This window comes from Camelus dromedarius, chromosome 11 (genome assembly GCF_036321535.1).
Source record: "Camelus dromedarius isolate mCamDro1 chromosome 11, mCamDro1.pat, whole genome shotgun sequence".
Lineage (NCBI taxonomy): Eukaryota > Metazoa > Chordata > Mammalia > Artiodactyla > Camelidae > Camelus > Camelus dromedarius.
In genome coordinates this window covers 47361868-47380078 of record NC_087446.1, presented here as the reverse complement: position 1 = coordinate 47380078, position 18211 = coordinate 47361868, and the positions used below count along the sequence as shown (strand labels likewise).

At 37.3% G+C, this 18211-nt stretch overlaps 1 protein-coding gene across 5 annotated transcripts in view; it reads right to left on the bottom strand.

Annotated features, from left to right (window-relative positions):
* Positions 1 to 18211, bottom strand: part of CNTN1 (contactin 1) — a 287326-nt gene that overhangs the window by 21256 nt on the left and 247859 nt on the right. For all 5 annotated transcript variants that reach the window (XM_010974876.3, XM_010974883.3, XM_031462744.2 and 2 more), the window contains 4 exons: positions 18031 to 18134; positions 12256 to 12442; positions 10443 to 10555; positions 9484 to 9640 (listed from right to left, as the gene is read on the bottom strand). In XM_010974876.3, the coding sequence (XP_010973178.1) occupies positions 9484 to 9640; positions 10443 to 10555; positions 12256 to 12442; positions 18031 to 18134 (561 nt within the window). The remainder of the gene's footprint in view (positions 1 to 9483; positions 9641 to 10442; positions 10556 to 12255; positions 12443 to 18030; positions 18135 to 18211) is intronic.

The window sequence follows — 18211 nt, the reverse complement described above, 5'->3', positions numbered from 1 at the left end:
GACAGACCCCTTCTTCCTTGGACATCATGAGGTCTGTCTGCAATAATTCCCAGCACTGCTACAGCCATCTTGCAACCTTAGTGTCTTAGACAAACCTTAGAATAAAGTTGAGTCTGAAACCTCCCAGGTAGAGAAAGATGGGAAAACTGGTCTTTAATTATATGTTTGAGATACTGATTTCACTAACAGTTCAAGGGTTACCTATCTGTCAAGCAATTTGGGGTTAAAGGTTTGTTACTGACAGCTGAAAATATTCTAGTAGGTACAAACTCTCTGTTCTGCTATTTAAATTACTCTTTAATTAGAAGTAATGCATCCTTGTTTCCCTGATCTGCTACTATATTAACCAGGCAAGGTGCCAGCTTTGGGCAACACCAACAGCCATCTGCTGTCTCTATTCCTGTATCCAGGCTGGTATGGATCGTAGATAGTTACACAATTATGCCAGTTGGTTCTCTGACAAATTTGTTATCTGATCTCAGCTGGTTTTTCAGTTTTGCTGGATGATTTTTTAAAATTTATATATATACCTGGATGTCTAATAGTCACAGCTTGACCTAACATGTCAAAATCTGAACTCCTGCTTATTTTTCTCCAATTCTCTATTTTTAGTAGATGATTCTGCTAAAGCAGGGATTCTATGGGCCATTTCAGCAGCTGATTCCATTGGTTAATCTAAATTCTTAAGAGTTATGCCAATTCCTCTTTCATACCCCTTATCAAGTCATCAGAAAATATTGCTGGGTCTTCTTCCAAGTAAATCCTGACTATGACTGGTTCTTACTTTTTCTGTGTGACCACACTAGTCAAAGCTGACTTCATCTCTGGCTTAAACTATCACCTTTTGGCTTCCAACTATAATAGAAGATAAATAGGGATATTTCCAGAGATTCACAGAGATTTTCCCCACAATTCACAAAATTTCTACCTTCTTTCAAAGTTGAGCTAAAAATACAACTTATAAAATGTAAATATGATCATGTCAGTTCCCATCTTAAAATGCTTCAGTGGTTTCTCATCACATTTAGAGCAAAAGCCAAAGTCCTTAACCAAGACCTGTAAACCTTGTCAAGATTCAGGTCCCATCTACCTTTCCAGACTCACTGTGTCCACTCTCCCCATGGACTTGCTCACCCCCGTCACACTGGTCTCCGTGCTGTCCCTTGAACATTCAAACATACTCCTAGGAATAGTCTCCTTCCAGACAACTATGTGGACCATTCCCTCACTGTGTGGTTCTCTTTCCCACTGTTACTACCTTAGAGCAGGTTTTTCCTGCCACTCTCATTGAAAACATAGGCTCGTGCCCTCCACCAACACGCCCTACCCACCTCCCTCGGCTTTACTTTCTTCAGATATTATTTTCAGACGTTATCACTACCTGACAAAATGTTATATATTAATAGACGAGTTTGCCTCCTTCCTTTAGACTGTAAGTTCTATGTGGTTTACTTAGAGAAATGACTTTCACCCACACCACACTATTTTATGAAAGCTTTTCTCTTGAAATTATGGAGGATTTTGTTATGGGCTGAATTTTATGCCTCCAAATTCATATGTTGAAACCCTAATCCCCAGTCCCTCAAAAGGTGACTGCATTTGGAGATGGAGTCTTTAAAGATGTAATGAAATTAAAACAAGGTCATTGGAGTGGGTTCTAATCAAGTGAGGTTGGTGTTCTTATAAGAAGGGGAAACTAGGACACAGACATACAGAGAGGGAAAACCACGTGAAGACGGGGAGACAACGGCCGTCTACAAGCCAAAGAGCGAGACCTCAGAAGCCAAGCCTGCCAACACCTTAAGCTCAGACTTCTAGTCTCCAGAACTGAAAGAAAATAGGTATCTGTCATTTAAACCCTGGTACTTGGTCATGGCAGCCTTATCGAACTCATACACACCAATAAAATGTCAAATTCAATCATCTTCTCCACTATTCAACTTCGTCAAACCCCTCTTTACTTTTACCACTTTGAAATAAGTTATGTAAATTAGTATTATACAAGTCTTATTTTAAAACAACAAAAAACCACCTGCATACTTAAGCAGCAGGCAAAGAAGTAACAGTGTCACCACCCTGTAAGCCACGTCCCGATAGCCCTCGACAACATTCTGTTGAATTTTGTGCTCATCGTTCTGTTTTGTGATGAGTTTTACAAGTCATATATGTCCCTCTTTAAATACCACATCATTGTTTTCTTTTTGAACGTCAGATAAATGGACTTACATCATATCTGTCATTCTATGACCTCTTGTTTATGAGCACTAACCATTTGAGAATTTTTATAATGACAATTCATTATTTTGCATAAAAATAAACAATATTGATCTAGTGTCAACAATGTTTAAATACAAACTTGAAAAACATCTGCAACAAATATGGCGTGAAAATATTAATAATCAGTTTATAACTTAGTCATAAACTTTTAAAAAAGTTATTAGTATTTAATAGAGAAAAGAGCATAAGCAGAACTTCACAAACTGTAAATCTAAATAGCTATTAAACATGTTTATATTATTCATCTCAAAAGTAATTAAATAATAAAAGTTATGAGATAGTATCTTTCGTTAATTAACAAAAAATTTTCGAATAGCAAAATGCTAGTTTAAACACCCTTGTTCAATGATAAAATGTGGGCATTGCTCTTTGGGCTGCAATTTGGCAATTATCAAATATTTGCCAAGCCTTTGAAAGGTCCCACCCACCCTTTACTCCTGTAATTCCATTTCTAGGAATCTTTTCTAAGAAAAACATGGAAGTTCAGGGAAAAAAAGGTCTATATATAACGATGTCCATTTTGATGTTACCGTAATATGAAAAAGGAAATATAGGGAGTGACTAGACAGAGTAGCCACACTGTTATCTATGAATCTTGGTGATCAAGTGATATTAGTATTTCCTGCACTTTGGGTAAATTTCCCTTTTAGATATTTTCATGACATAGCTTCAATATCTGCAGGTTTTCTTGTCCTATAATTTTAATGGTATTTCTAATAATGTGAATTTCTATATCATGAAGAAGTTAAAAATCTTTTATCTTCTTTCATGTCATTGAACATTTCCTAAAAATTCATGTTTAGCTGGTTTCTTCTTGTTAGTCCTGATGTAAATCTACTTATTTTTGGAGAGGCTATATTTTTTTCTTGGAATTTCAGCACCAATCCTCTTGCTCTGTCTGATCTCCTGTCTATCTCTCAGGTAAAAATGGGTAAATTGTATTTCCTAGTCTCTGTTGCTACTGAGAGGCACCAAGGAGAGAGTTGGAAGGTCGCAGATAAACAGAATGAACTGCTGCTTGGGCAGTGCTGGGAGGACTGTGGGCTCAGCTGATGTCAAAGAAAGATGGTGCCCTTGCCTTTGGGATTCACCTGTGGATGCTCCACTTGGTCCTGCAAGCAGAAGGACCATCCACGGGGGTTCTCTGCTTTTTCTCAGAGCTGGCAGACATTCACTCTCACAGTTCTTATAAAAGGTTTGTATTTTTCTTTTAAGACTCTAACTCAACACTTGATTAAATTATCCAGAGATATTTCATTATTCCTGAAAGCTGTATCATCTTTCACTGACAGAAGAGAGAAAAGAAAGAAATTTATTGCAATCTATAGGTTGATCCCGTGAGTTCAATTTTATTGGAAACTAGTGCAGTCATTATCGAATTGATCCGAGATCTGTAATCTCTTGGTTAAAGGTATTGATAATCTAAGGGTTGCTCATAAAATGGCTGAATTCCCTCCCCATCACTGATGGTGTTTAAGCTGAGGTGGAAAGAGCATAAGCCATGAATTTCCTTGCAGGGAATTCCAACCCTTGGGAGGGAGTCGAACAAGATGATCTACACATTTTCCTCCAACAAGTTTATGAATCTTTTATCATCTCTTTATTCCTAACTCTTACATGCCACCTGATAATTTGTATAAGAAACATTCTGAAATCTGTGTTTTACCGTCTGAGTTATATATAATGTCTCCATATACATTCTTCAGTCATTTATTCTGGAAAAGGTCTTGTAATTTGCTTTGCATCTCAGTGTAATAAAAAACTGAAACTATTTTATAAATTGACTTCTTCTGAAGAAGAATTTGCTAGTTCTGATTGGGTCTCATACTTGCACCCTTCTCACCAGTCCCACCCACCAATTCCCCTTTTGTTCCACGATAATCTATTTTCTGACTACAGTAAAAATGATATTACATCAGATTGTATCACTCATCTCCTAAAGGTGTGTCAATGTTTTCCCATTGAACACAGAATAAAAGACAAACTTCTGACAAAAGCTTTAAGGATGGGATGAGGGAACAAGTTAGAACGCGACAAGAAAGTTATGAGACGGGTCTGAGATGGAGCCAAGGCCAGGCCGTCCATGGCCCTCACCTCTCCAACTCATCCCACATCTCTGTGAACTGGTCATACTGGCCTCCTTCCAGCCTCTTGAACATGACAAGCTCTTTCCTGCCATTCTCTGTCCCTGAGATCAGCCCCACTTGTGTGGTCTCATTCTTTTCCTTTAGGCTCCAGCCTAGACCTCACCTACTTAAGGAAGACTTGACCTGATCATCCTATTCAAATCAGTTTTACCTTTTTAATCTTCTATTTAAGCCACTCATTTTTTCCCTTATAAACCTGTATATAAATAAACATTATTATTTAGTGTTAGATCTTTATTTTCCTGATAGCCATTGGAATGCATGCTTCAGAAGGGCTTGCCAATTATTGTAACTTGTAACCTGTAACCTAGCAGAATACCCGACATATTGTGGGTGTTCAGTAGAAGCTTAATGAATGAATCAATTTTCTGGAAATCAAAAGTATTATATAAATACATAATGTTTTAAGAGTAAGTTTATTTATCAGAGGGGGGGAAAAACTACTTGCACATTCTAACACTAAAGTAAGGCTTCAGAGACTAAGATCAAATTTCATAAGCCTAAATTACTAAATTTTGGTAGTAAGTAAATCTTGAAGGATTATCTTTAATTTGCCTTTCTGTTTGTATAATGTATTCCACGGAGGAATTTGCCAATCAAATGAGTTCTGTGTCTAAGTAAATGGACAGAATATGTTGGCACTGTTGTGTAAACTTACTAGTAGCTAAAAAGAAAACTAAAAACAAACTTTGGGGAAAATTTAGGAGAACCCAGGTTAGTTTAGATGCAGAGATGCCATCCATGGCCTAACAAAGTGGCAAAATCTGCTTCTACAACTACTGCTCAAAGCTTCTGCAGGATAAGTAAGCCTCTGAGAGCTCCTTTTGCTGGGAGTTCCTAGCCCTGTCCATCAGCTGCTAGAAGCAGCCTGGGTCATTTATAGAGTCATAGGGCTACGTTAACAATGACCAGGGCAGTGAGCCACCACTCGAAGTCAGATTTAGACATGCAAAAAAATATTAGTTCGTTTAGATAGCTTTTCCTACATTTTCATGCTTATTACAAAACTAGGAGGGTCAAGCACAGCTGTACAGTTGGGAAGGTTTTAAGTGGTTAGTCATGACAGAATGGTAATAAAGGAAATTATATTTTAGAGGTATTTTAAATTGTAAGCTGTCTGTCAGCCTAGAAATACATAGGCTGGATTTGAACTCTCGAATTCCCACACAAAACGCAGCAAAGGAAAGCAAAATATTTGGTTGTCTCAAAATGATGAGAACGATAGCATTTTCTGAATGATGATACTGGATCGTGTCATAATCACAAATATAAAACTCTGAAGTTACGATGATGGACCTATAAGAATGGCCTTCCCCTGGAACATTAATGTCATCTAATTAATAGATCATTACAAAATTTCAGGTTAGTAAGTTATTTCAGGTTAGTAAGAAATCTAGCTTTCCAAAAGCTACAGGGCATTTACAGAGTTACAGATTTGGGGCTCACTGAATTATACAGCATCCTGCCATTAAAGAAGGCAGGATACAGTAAACCTAAGACTGCCACGTATATTGCCCTGTCCTTCTATATATAGGCATTGCACAAAATTAGATGGTCAAAATAGTTTTGGTTTTTGAAAGCACTTACAGAGGAGATAGTTGTAAAATTGCTGATATTAATAAAGCATTTTACTTTCACAAAGTGTGAATTAAATCTAAACATTCCAACTATTCTCTTGTTCCTTTTATAAGCATGTGAGTAATGAGGTTAAACACCAGAGGTTCCACCTGGAGAATGGATTCCCAGCCCTTTATCTCCTGTTACTTGGAAGAAGAGGCCAAAGTGAAAAAACCAAATGTGTTTTTCATCAGTGTTGAAGTCAGTGGCTTTGGTTATATAGTTTAACTTAACAGCTTAGAGTTACCAAAAGTAGTAGGTTAAATGTTTAGATTACGTCATCTATGGTAACATCAGGATAAATTACACATTTATTAGAAGACATCAAGTCGACAAAATGAATACATAGTCATTTTAAATCAAATGGAGAAGATGCCTTGTTCATTTATAACCTACCCTTGGCTTTACCACTGCCCTCTTTCCAGTCCAGACCATCGGCATCTTAATCATTCTATGATAATAACCTTGCAATTCATCTCCTTACATCTTACTCCCTTACTATATATATTTTCCACAATTACCAACATGATTTTTCAAGTGCAAATATTTGAATATGTCACTTTCACCTTAAAGATTGCAAATGACTACGTTTTTTGCCCTCTGGAAGAAGTCCAGACTCTAAAATGTCCTTAAAAGTCTTGATTTGACTAAGATAGCTGTGGTACATTTAAAACTAAAAGAAATGTACAGGCTCAAACTATACACATTCACATATAGATAATGAAATCCTGTGAACATTTATTTATGATCAAAGATCCTTGTTAATCTATATTCTAAAATTTGTCAGTGACTATGCCATAAGCCAAATTAATTTATTAATACTAATATTTAAAATATTGTAGCTATCTTCATCTTATTCCTAATTTAACTCACAATGATGTATAAAAACAAAAGCTTCTTAAAAGACAGTGCAGAACTGATTAGACATAGCATGTTTGTGATAAAATATTTGCAATACTAAGTTTGCCTCTATGTGAACTATAAGCATCTAATAGGGGATAATTTATAAAGACAGCAGATAACACTGTTCAGGTCAGAGAGAAAGAGTTACACATTACTATGTCTGATAAATTTTCTAGAATATCTCTAACATGAAGTCTTAATCTTTCTAAGAATCAAACTTTTGAATTAGCACATGTCATAGTGGAAATCATATGTCCAATGGAAAAGTCTATCAACATTCTAAATTAGAGTTTAAGTTGCCCAAATTATTCTTGTAACTAAATCTTACTCTGTACAGAAATCACAGATTAATTCAACAATTATTTGTTAAAACCGTATTATGTGCCAGATATGTCCCCTAAGTGCAGGAGATTCAAGGGCCAAACGAGGCAGGCAAGAACTCGTTTCCATTCGAGTAAGGATAAAGACAGACAATAAACAGTATAAATTAATAAATACAATTATTTTAAATGGTTGTAAATATTATGATGAAATTTTAAAAGTGACGTGATTTTGACAGAGCATTAGAGAAGGGGGCTGTCTTACATTGACAGCCGTATAATTCTTCCTTGGGGAGATGACATCTGAGCAGAAACAAAAATGACAAGAATGAATCTGCAATGGCAGGAATAATGTTGGTATGTTCACAAAGCAAAAGAAAAAAAAAAAAGGTTAACAGAGCAAGGGAGACATCACTTAACTTTGGAGACAGAATTTGGCAGGGCCAGAGGATATAGGTCACCCTAAGCTGGGGTAAAGAATTTAGACTTTATTTTACAGGATGTCTTTCTAAAAAGAGAGTTATGTGATTTGAATTTTGCTTGAAAGGATCACCCTGGCTGCTGCATAGAAAATGGACTATAGGAAGCCAAAATTGGAAGTTAAGAAAAATTTTAGAATTACAGTAGAGCTAGCAGGAGATGACCATTATGTGGACTCAGACGCTTGTGGAAATAATACAAATGGTTGCACAATTTAAGTATATAAATGATGCCTGACATATTATAGGCATTTAATGTATATTTTTTAAATGAATAAATGAATAAGCAGCATAAGGCATATAAGCATTAACTCATATTTTTAAAATTCTAGAATAATACTATTCACCTAACATCTAACATTTCCTAGTGTGAATTCAACAGTTTCTTTGTATAGTTGTGGCTGCACAAAAAAAACTCTGGCATTGTTTTAAAGGATTTTTTAATAGGTTAATATACAACATGTTCATCTATTTAGCTATACATCACCAAATTTTGTTCTAAATCCATTATTTCAGTCTTTGATATAGCATCTTCTAGTATTCATAGACTCATAAAATTCTCAAAAGAACATCAGTTTTAATTCAGGATAATTAAACTACACCATGCATACAGGGTGAGAAAAAAGTATCAAAATTTAAACAAATAGTGGAGTTCTACCAATCCAAAAAGGGAATAAATCATTGCCTTAAATAGTTATTTCAAATTAACCAATGCTTTGAGAGGCTAACTAAAAATTGGCACTCTCCATCTGCCTCCTCTAAAAATTGGCACTCTCCATCTGCCTCTACAAGGGTTAGATCACATTGGCACTTGCCATCTACCTCTGCTTGGATTAAATCAAAAGCCGCTGCAGCCACTGACCTCCAACACACCCTGAAAGGAGTTCAGGGTGGAAATGAGGAATGAGGCGCTCTGTGCTCTGGGAAAACTGGCTGAACAGACCTTCAGATAGTTAGATATTTTCAGGAGAAGATTTTATGACCCCAATTCTTGCATCTCCTCATATCTAGAAAAGCACTAAAATCATTAACAGTGACATCTCCTCTTTGTGACCAGCAGCAAGCCTCTGCCTAGATGTGTGCTTGACTGCACGTAGCCCCCTCACTGAAATCATATATAATACTGAGTTTTCCCCTGCCTCTTTGGAACAGTTTCTCAGTTTCTGGGATGCTATCTCCCAGGCTATAGTCCTCATTTTGCACCGAATAAAACTTAACTCACAACTCTCACGTTGTGTGATTTTATTTCAGTCACCAGAGAAGTAATTGGAGTTTGCAAAAAAGGAATAGAAAGACTGAGACAAAGAGAGGAAGGTGGCAAAAAAAGAAGCTATCATCTATTTTCTATCTATCTTATTACTATATTATTACGTGTAAGATAAAGAAAAGGGAGTTAGATGAATATGAATAGCAGTCCAGTGAATTTCCTTTTGATAGAGAAGTTTGACATTATTATCTAATGGTCTAATATTACATACCATTTTAACACCTTTTGAGATTTTAATTGTGCTTTGATTTCCAGATAACCACCACCAAGTGTCTGATATGTTGCACATGTGTTTTTGTGATTCATAAAGGAGGAAATATTAAGTTTCAGTGCATCCTTGTCATTTTGAACCAGACTCACAAATGATATTGACATTGGTGGGAATATCCGCCCCACCTTTACCCTTGGGAGTCCGTATGGACCTAGAAACTTATGAGTACTTAACTGAAATGTGTCTTCAATGATTGGCTTACCTGAAATTTTGACTTGAGACACCACCCCGTCTCCTCCATCGCTGTGTGCCCGGACCTCTACCACATATTCTCCATCCCTGGGGATTGGGACTTCGATGGAGTGTTTATGAGTTGAGTACAGCTTGCCATCATGCTGGCCATCAGGTCTATAGAGTACCTTTAAAAGTTTCAAAATATGAATATTTAATTAACTGATAATGATGATCCAATGCCCTAACACTACAACCAGAATAAAAATGCTTATACTTTTACTGATCAAAAAAAAAATTTTAGGAAGCTACGTGTAATACTAGCTGGAAAATTCATGTTTTTTTAAAAATTCACAGACAACGATTTCACTTATTTTTTTGCATCATCCAAGAGGATGCATCTTAAGCAACTGAATTTTATTTTTTGAAATGACCTAAAATAGAAGGGGGAAAAAAAGTGTCTTTTTATAAAAACATTATAAAATGAGGGCTCTTTCAATATATTGAAGTTGTCTAAAAAATTGTCTCACAATTTAAATTTTTCTCACATCATTCCTAAAATTTGGTCTGCAATGAAAAAGTCATTATGTGTGATAGAGAATGCGTAGAAATAATCTTGTCTCCTTTTTTGTTCATTTACAGAAGTTACTGCAATATATCAAAGAAATCACTGTATTCTGGGCAACACTATCTTAATCATTTCCAAACCAAAATGGATTCTTTCTCTCTTCTTTAAGCACTAATTATTCTAACAACTCTATTCTTTGAAACAGTTACTCCATCTATCTCACGTGACGTAGCATTTTCCTGGAATTCACTGAAGATCTTTTCTTGTTTCAAAATTTACCATGGCATTACATCATCTGATTCTGCTATACAGCTAGAATAAGAAAGCTGAATGGGTTTTGGCAAAACAACAAAAAAACCAATCAATTACTCTCTGTAGGAATGAAGCGTGTGTGGGAAGTAAACCAGTCATCTTTTATATACCTTATATCCTGTCACTGTAGATTCGTTTGATAGCGCAACCACATGATCCCAGGTGATTATGTAGCGTGAACCGGACCTTATGGAACTGATGATCCTTGGAGGCTGGCTTGGAGCTGTGAAAATAATAATACACGATTGATGGTCACCATACCCAGCTTGAGCCCTGCAAACTGGAATTAACCACATCACAAGATATAATACTGATAATGATGTGACAGTAGTAATAACAGCTAATTTTGATGTGTGCACCATATGCCAGACACCAGGGTGTGCCCTTTACATCCACGGGTTCATTCAGTGCACCACGTGGCCCTGAGAGGTAGGTAATATAATAATCTCTTCATCTCTTCTCACCAACCTACATTTGGGTGTCTCTCTCCACCACTCTTTTGAAACCACTGTTTTCAAGGTCATCAATCATTTCCACTTGGCCAATTCTAACGTCATTTTTTTTTTTTATTCTTTTCAAACTTAACATCTTTGGAGCATTTCACAGAGTTGACCTTTGAATTCTTTCTTGAATATCTTTTCTTAAATTCATAATCTCTTGCAATCTTTCCTCCTATCCCTCAGGTTGCTCCTTCTCATTAACCATGCTATGCTAGCTCCATGTCCTCTGCCCAATTTCTAATTAATTAATTAACTAATTAATGCATTTATTTATTTATTGATGGAGGTACTGGGGATTGAAATCCAGGACCCTGTACATGCTAAGCACATGCTCTATCACTGAGCATGGGTCACATCTTCTCCCAGGGTGTGCTGGTAACTATCACTCTGGTGGGAGGGGAGGCTGGAGAGGAGGAACTAGAGCCAGAGCCAGATCCAGGTGTGGGCTGGAGCTTCGCCTATGCTCATTAGCCATCATTGCCCTACTGGGGGCAGTTTCGGGTCCTGTGGTGCTAGAGCAAAAGCCCTGAGGTCCAAGCTGGTTCCATTCCCTCTAAATGTGCCTCCTCTTTCCCCCAGCAACAGCACCTTCGCCCCAGAGGACAGTAGTGCTGGAGCAAGAGGGGCCACGATGGGCACTCAGTGCAGACCAGGGCACGTGATAAGAACATTCCAGCAAGCCAGTCAGAGCCTGAGGCATGTCTCATTTGGTAGCATCTGTGAGCACAAGTAATGGCTGCCCTTGCCCTGTTCAGATGCAGTGCTGGTTTTTTGCCAGTTCTGTCCCGCTCTTATGATAATCATCCCTTCAAATTCTTGGGAAGCTTCCCTGAGTCCTGAATATAAATTCTCCTCTTCTGTCTATTGAATGTGGGTTCGAGAAGGAGCTATCAGCTATCGTGTGAAGCCACGGAGATGGGAACGACCAGAGAATGTGAGCAGGGCAGGTGGCTTTGTTATATTAACAGAACATACAGTAGTAAGAGACTGAACACGATGCTACAGCATTGAACTTGTATTCGCACTGTGCAGTGACAACGGTTTATAAATCAAAGCACAGACACATCATGAGATTTTTATTTTCTCATGCTGTTGACGCATTCCTAGGGAACCAAGTTTCAAATAATAACAAGTTAATTAGCTAATGATGCAAAATTTGGGGGACAGGCTTTACAAAGGGAGGCTCTGTAATTTTATTTCTCTACCATGGAACATTAAATGTATGATGGTGTTCTCCATGTTCTTTCATCATCTACAATATCTAATAATGTTTTTGTGCATTTGTCTTTGTTTTTAAAGTTTAAAATTGAAAGCCTAATGTGCTCAGACTGATGGGCAGGAAGTTCCTCTCAAATGTACCTGCATCCTGATTGAATCGACTGGGAGCTTTTGACAAGCCTACAATGCAAACGTTGAGACTCACGTGCTTTCTTGGTGAAGGTCTCAATCGTATCACTGGGAGGTCCACACCCTGCACTGTTGCAGGCCCTGACTTCCACAAAGTACTGGGTGTCGGGCAGGAGGTTCTCCAGCCTGGCCGAGTACTCCTGGCTGGTGACTTGAACTCTGTGTGCAGCCGCTTCTTTGTCATGGGCAGCCCAGTACCGAATCTGCAAACGTTCAAATTGAGTTATACTTTTTCATAATTCAGACGCTTCAGTTGTGAAAAGCTCCTTTCAATTGTCTAGGACACCGCTGATGTTGTCTGAGCATCGTATTCTCAAAGGTTACTTAATGCTACTTACATTTCTATCAGTCTTAGAATATGGCAAGGGGCACGATGCAGATCTGATTACAGATGTCGACAGCAAATCAAAGGCTCACCGCATGGCCTGCAATAGTCTGACACTGATGAAAAATTCTGGAGAAAAAGCCAAAAAACTCTATACAATTTATTCTCAAAATATAAAACTGGCCTCTTTTTGGAAGTATTTGCCACAATAATTTATATCACTTGTTTTCTGCTTTATTTCTGTTTACATGATTTCAAATTGTTAAAAGCCACTGATAAATAAAAATAGTCATGTGGCCTAGAACATGCTAACATAATTACTTTCTGAGGGCTTATTTCAGAAGTATGCATGCAAAGTCATTTCCTTTGACCTGTATAGAAGCCAGGTATCAAAGAAATATTATACCTAATAACTTGATTAATTGTAGAAATTGTTTATCTTTAAAATAAATTTTAAAATATTTCATCCATGTTGTGATTAGAAATGATTACTTTTACCAACGGATGTATCAATGATAGCTTTCCTTGTCTTTTAAAGTTTAAGTAAAAGGCTATAAGTTATTATTTTCATTCCTCAAATAAGACTGTTTAATTGGTTAGAAATCTATAATTATATCTAAGTTATAAATAAAAAGGAAAGGATTGCTTATAAGTGGAGCGCTATTTTATATATTTTAGATGCCCTACCTATAAAACAATGGGATTTTAATTTCACAAATAGCCAAAATACCTAGATCATAATATCTAACATTTATATAATCCTGAAATTTTAATTTATGTAAATAAACACATATGAAACTATTATCAGATGGAACTGGATGGCTCAAATTCCCTTAGTAACCAAGTGAGGTTTATATGTAGTATGAGCACATTTCAGAACAAAGGCTGGTTACTAATTGCTTATTGGCTCCCTTTGCATTATTTTTATTTTGTTTACTAGGGACCATTTTTCTGATGCAAATAACATATTTCCTAGTAGTTTTGAACGAATCTCTGTGGCATTTCTGTGCTTTGACCAGAAGGATGGCCTCAGAACTGAGGAAGGAGAATTGCACCAAGGGACTCCAAAGGCAGATCTCAGCTGGCAGAGAGAAGACTGTATGTGGATCGTAGCTTTGTGTGAAGGCGTGAGTTTCCTGGTGTTAGAAGCGCTCAGGCAGTGAAGACATTCACCTGAGAAGGAGGCAGATTTCAATGGGCATTTGAACTACATTACACACAGGGCCTCCACAGCTTGTCAGAGGGGAAATAAAATGAACATTGTTATCCCAATGAAATGCCAGGCACTAACGATCCTAAAGTAGGATCGTCCACCTGCATTATTTCCTCAACAAACCTAGAATGAGGATATTTACTGTGTCTTATAACAATCAATACTGAAGTCCATGAGGTTCAGGCATTTTTATAGAAATGCTTGTTGACTGAGATGTAGACCCCATTTTACCATCTTCATTCTATTATAAGAACTTCCCTACCCAGTTTAAAGAGGAGAAACTTTTTAAGTAGATTAATATAATAAAGGCTATTTCTAAAAGACACTATGCACTAAAATGAGGAACTAAAGTGACAAAATTTTTGTGACTTTTTACCCAAAATTCCACGAGGCATTTTGACAATGCAAAAGGAACAGAAAAATTCCTTTAATTTACTCTTTGCACCTGTATCCTAAATGGCCAGTTACTCGATTCATCCGATTTTGGCAGGGATCTATGTGTTACATAATCTCCACTGAATTTCACAATAAATTTAAGCATTGCCTTAGTTATGTCCTGCTAACTTGGGAGCTGAGAGAGTTACTGAGTGTGCCAAGTAACCTCTGATTTCCTTATTTTAGAATGTGAGCGTCCTTGATGCTGCGGGATGAACCTTGCCCCGAAGTCCATGGGAGGGGAGGGGAAGGGAGGGGAGGTGATGCCCCTGGGCCACTTTTAAACAATGGGGGACAGGAGTGGGTGAATGCTTCTACTTTCATCCCCTGTGGGGCAATTCCGAGCCACACTTACAAAGCTCCTCAAAGATCCCGAGGGATGCGGTACCAATTGCCCACAGCGGTTGCCAACAAGATACATTGTTTTTTTAATCTAACTTCTCCCTTTCCTGGTCATACTGTGTTCCCTCATATCTGTTTCCAGGGATCATTTTAAAACAAACAAATATTTGCAACAATAACAACAACAAAAACACTAACTTTTTCCACATCTGTGTGTCAGACTCTGCTTTGGGGAGATCCAGGTGAAGATGGATGCTTTCCCCAAAATAAGAAAATAAGGCACTTCCTAGAATTGAGCTTATGCTTACTATAATAATTTAACCTTCAAAGACATCTGAGTAAACTACTCAGGCTTGATAATCTTTTAAGATAATTGTGAAATCAATCATCTGCATTAATCTCTAATTCAGTTTTTGTATTTATTATTCCTGATAGCATACATTGCTTGTTTTCATTAAGTGAATGCTTTACCTGCTGGGTGAGCAGACTAAGTAATTTGTGGATTCCTGGGCAGGAACCCAAAGTCCTAACAAGCCTTTGATAAGAAACACTTCTTGCATTCCTCTCGCTCACCGACAAGGCAGTGGAAAATTGAGTATTAAGATTAGAAGTGGGGAGCTCTTTAACTAGGCAAGAAAAAAATAAAGCATAAAATCTGAACTTTCTACAAGATACACTTTAAAACCACAAAGGAAGAGAAGATTATTTGTAAACCAGTTGCTTACAGTCCTCACTTGAAATGTCAGGAAATTAACTTTGCGATGGGGTCAGTCACACAGAACTTGGGCTTCTCCAAATATTTTATTCTACTTTATTTTATTTTATGTGCTACTTTTTTCTCTGTTTCTTTATAACATAGACCCATAGTACATTTTCATGGGAAGTGCAATGGGGTGTTAGTTTTCTTAACCATCTAACTTGTTAAACCATTGGCTTCTTCCTTCATTACTTTAAAATAGAAACAATAACCACATTTTAGTGACTCAAGCCCTCCCCACCCCACCCCCACTTCCATACGGGGCATTTTCTTAGAGGAAAATAAATGTTATGGATTTTCTCTTTTAAGCTTTCATGCTTGTCTCTTTGATATTCAAAGCTCTGTGTGAAAGACTTAAAACTTTTTAAGAAAGAATAAATGGAAACAGTAATTCTGTGGTTTACTTCCAGCATTTTTAATTAACCATGCTCTGGAGAGGCAAGACCTAGGTTCAAGTCAGGTTATGCCAATTATTGCTCAGACAAATGTTTCTAAACCTCAAGTTCTTCATCTTTAAAATAACAGTGTCTATACCCTGGCACTGTGTAGATTCAATATGATTAGCTTTAATTAAGTGTTTAACGTTGTAAGGCTCAACAAATATCATTCTTATCATCACCCTCATCATCATCTTCAAATGTTCTCGAACAGGGACAAGCACCACACACTGGTTATTTCATTTCCTCCACACAACACGCTGTGAGGCCCTCATTACTCTCCGCTTTACAGGTGAGTAAACTAGGGCTCAGAAAGTTTGAATAAATTTTCCGCAAAATTCTTAAGTGACAGAGCTGAGAGATAAAGCCATGTCTGCTCAGCAACAAAGCTAAGAATTTTCTAGCGTGAAGTTGCAAAAAGCCAGAGATCTGTGAAACTAAACTCCTTGATGGCATACAGGTTTTTTAATCATTCGAGAAAATCTTAGCTGTTAAAAGATAATTTAAAGATTATTTTTTGCTGAAGATTTACTTGAAAATCTTCCCCATCAAGAGTGTAGGTTCTGATTATTGTCTAAATTCATTGGTGCCAGCACACTGCTTCCCGTCTCATATTTCCTTTGTACTCTGCATGTTGAAAGTCATAAAATTGTCAATATATAGTTCTTAGACAAAGACAACATATATTTCTGTAGCATGTGCTTAACAAAGTAAAATGCATCTTTAGCACTTTGACTCAATGAGTGGGTTATATATTAAATAATCTTTTTTCTCTTTTTTATTACTTAGAAATGGATAATATAAAAAGGAAGAACTTCTATGTCCAAGATATGGCTTGAAAGCTCTAAATATTGATGTGTTCTCCCAAGATACCTTGGATTTGTTTACTAAAGGAGCTTGTAACACGTAGTGAATTTCTCTCTCTTTCCCATGTCTTTTCTACCAGCTGTAAATGTAACTGTAAGTTTAATAAGTTATGAATATTGCGTCTCCACAGTCCACTCCTATAATTCCATTCCCTTGGTGACAACTTCAGCTGAACGCTTGCAAAGATGAACTGAAAACGCTTTGACATCTACCCAAATCATAACCTACGATGTCAAGAAGAAACACTTCCTGTTTGTGTGTTTACAACCTAGCACCTCGGGCTACGTCTCAGAAAAATAGCCTTGGGATAACCAGACTGCAGCACTTTATTTGAGGATACCTCATGCTAACTATCAGCACTCAGCAAATATTTGCATGCTGCCTACCGTAGCCCCACTGCTCTGGTCACTGATACCCAAACAGACAGAATCTGCCCCCATGAAATGCATATTCCATGGGCAAAGGAGGAGGGGGAGCACAAGAACTAAGAGGGCAAGCTGACTGGGTGGGCAGCTCACTGGCCATGGCTCCAGAATGTCAGTCACTGTCCCCTCACTGAATAAGGCAGGAGGCGGGCTCTGTGATCTGGTGTACAGCGCCGAACTCCGAATGAGGAAATCTAAGTTTTAGACACTGCTCTGACACTTCATTATGTTAGCGCTAACTCAGGTTAAGTCTTTGACTCTCTTTGCCATCCAGTTGCTCATCTGCCAAGGTAAGAGGATGTCAATTCCTCTTAATTTTCACTCTTTGTGCTTAAAAATCAGAGATGACTTCATTTTTCGTACACAATCAAGTCTGAATTTCATTAGCATCGTGTTAAAGATTGCAACAAAATTAGGTTTGATTTTCCAGGTCTTACTCCCTTCAACTAAGACAGGTCCTCTCCCTTCTATCTAGTTAATTCCCACTACTCTTTTAAGACATTTCAAGGGGAGTTTTTTGGGGGGGGCATTTTGAGTGTTGCCAATTTTCTGCCTTCATAGATAACATTATAAGATACATATTTAGTATATTTTGTTTACTTTGGAGATCCTTTTAGAAGTGGATCTACTGATTCAAATAGGATGGCATTTTAAATTACCAAGTTACCAAAATGATTTCCCCCAAATTTGAGATTCCCAACATTTTATAAGAATGTTTCAAAAGATCTTGCTTAATCCCTACTATTACTACCTTAGTTTTTATTTTGGCCAATTGTTTACCTACACACAGGACTCTACACCTCTCATAGATAAGCCAGTTAGGAAACTCTGCTCTACTCTTAAAAATTTGTTTATAAATGTCCAACATATTAAGCACAGAGAATATAGTGTTAATTGTCACATAAATCAGAGGGACACAGAACGTTGAAAGATGCAACACATTTGAAAACGCATGCTGATAATTATGGGTTTGATAAAATTTGGACTCACCTGATAGCTTTCCACTATTTTTTCTACAACATGCTCCCAATGAACCGATATCTCAGAAGCTGATAAGACTTTTACGCCTACTTCTGATGGGGCTTCACTGGGAGCTGAAATCGGAATTTGATGAGAACATTATATTCTTATAGAAGACGCTTATATTAAGAAACTCGAATAGCACCACTTG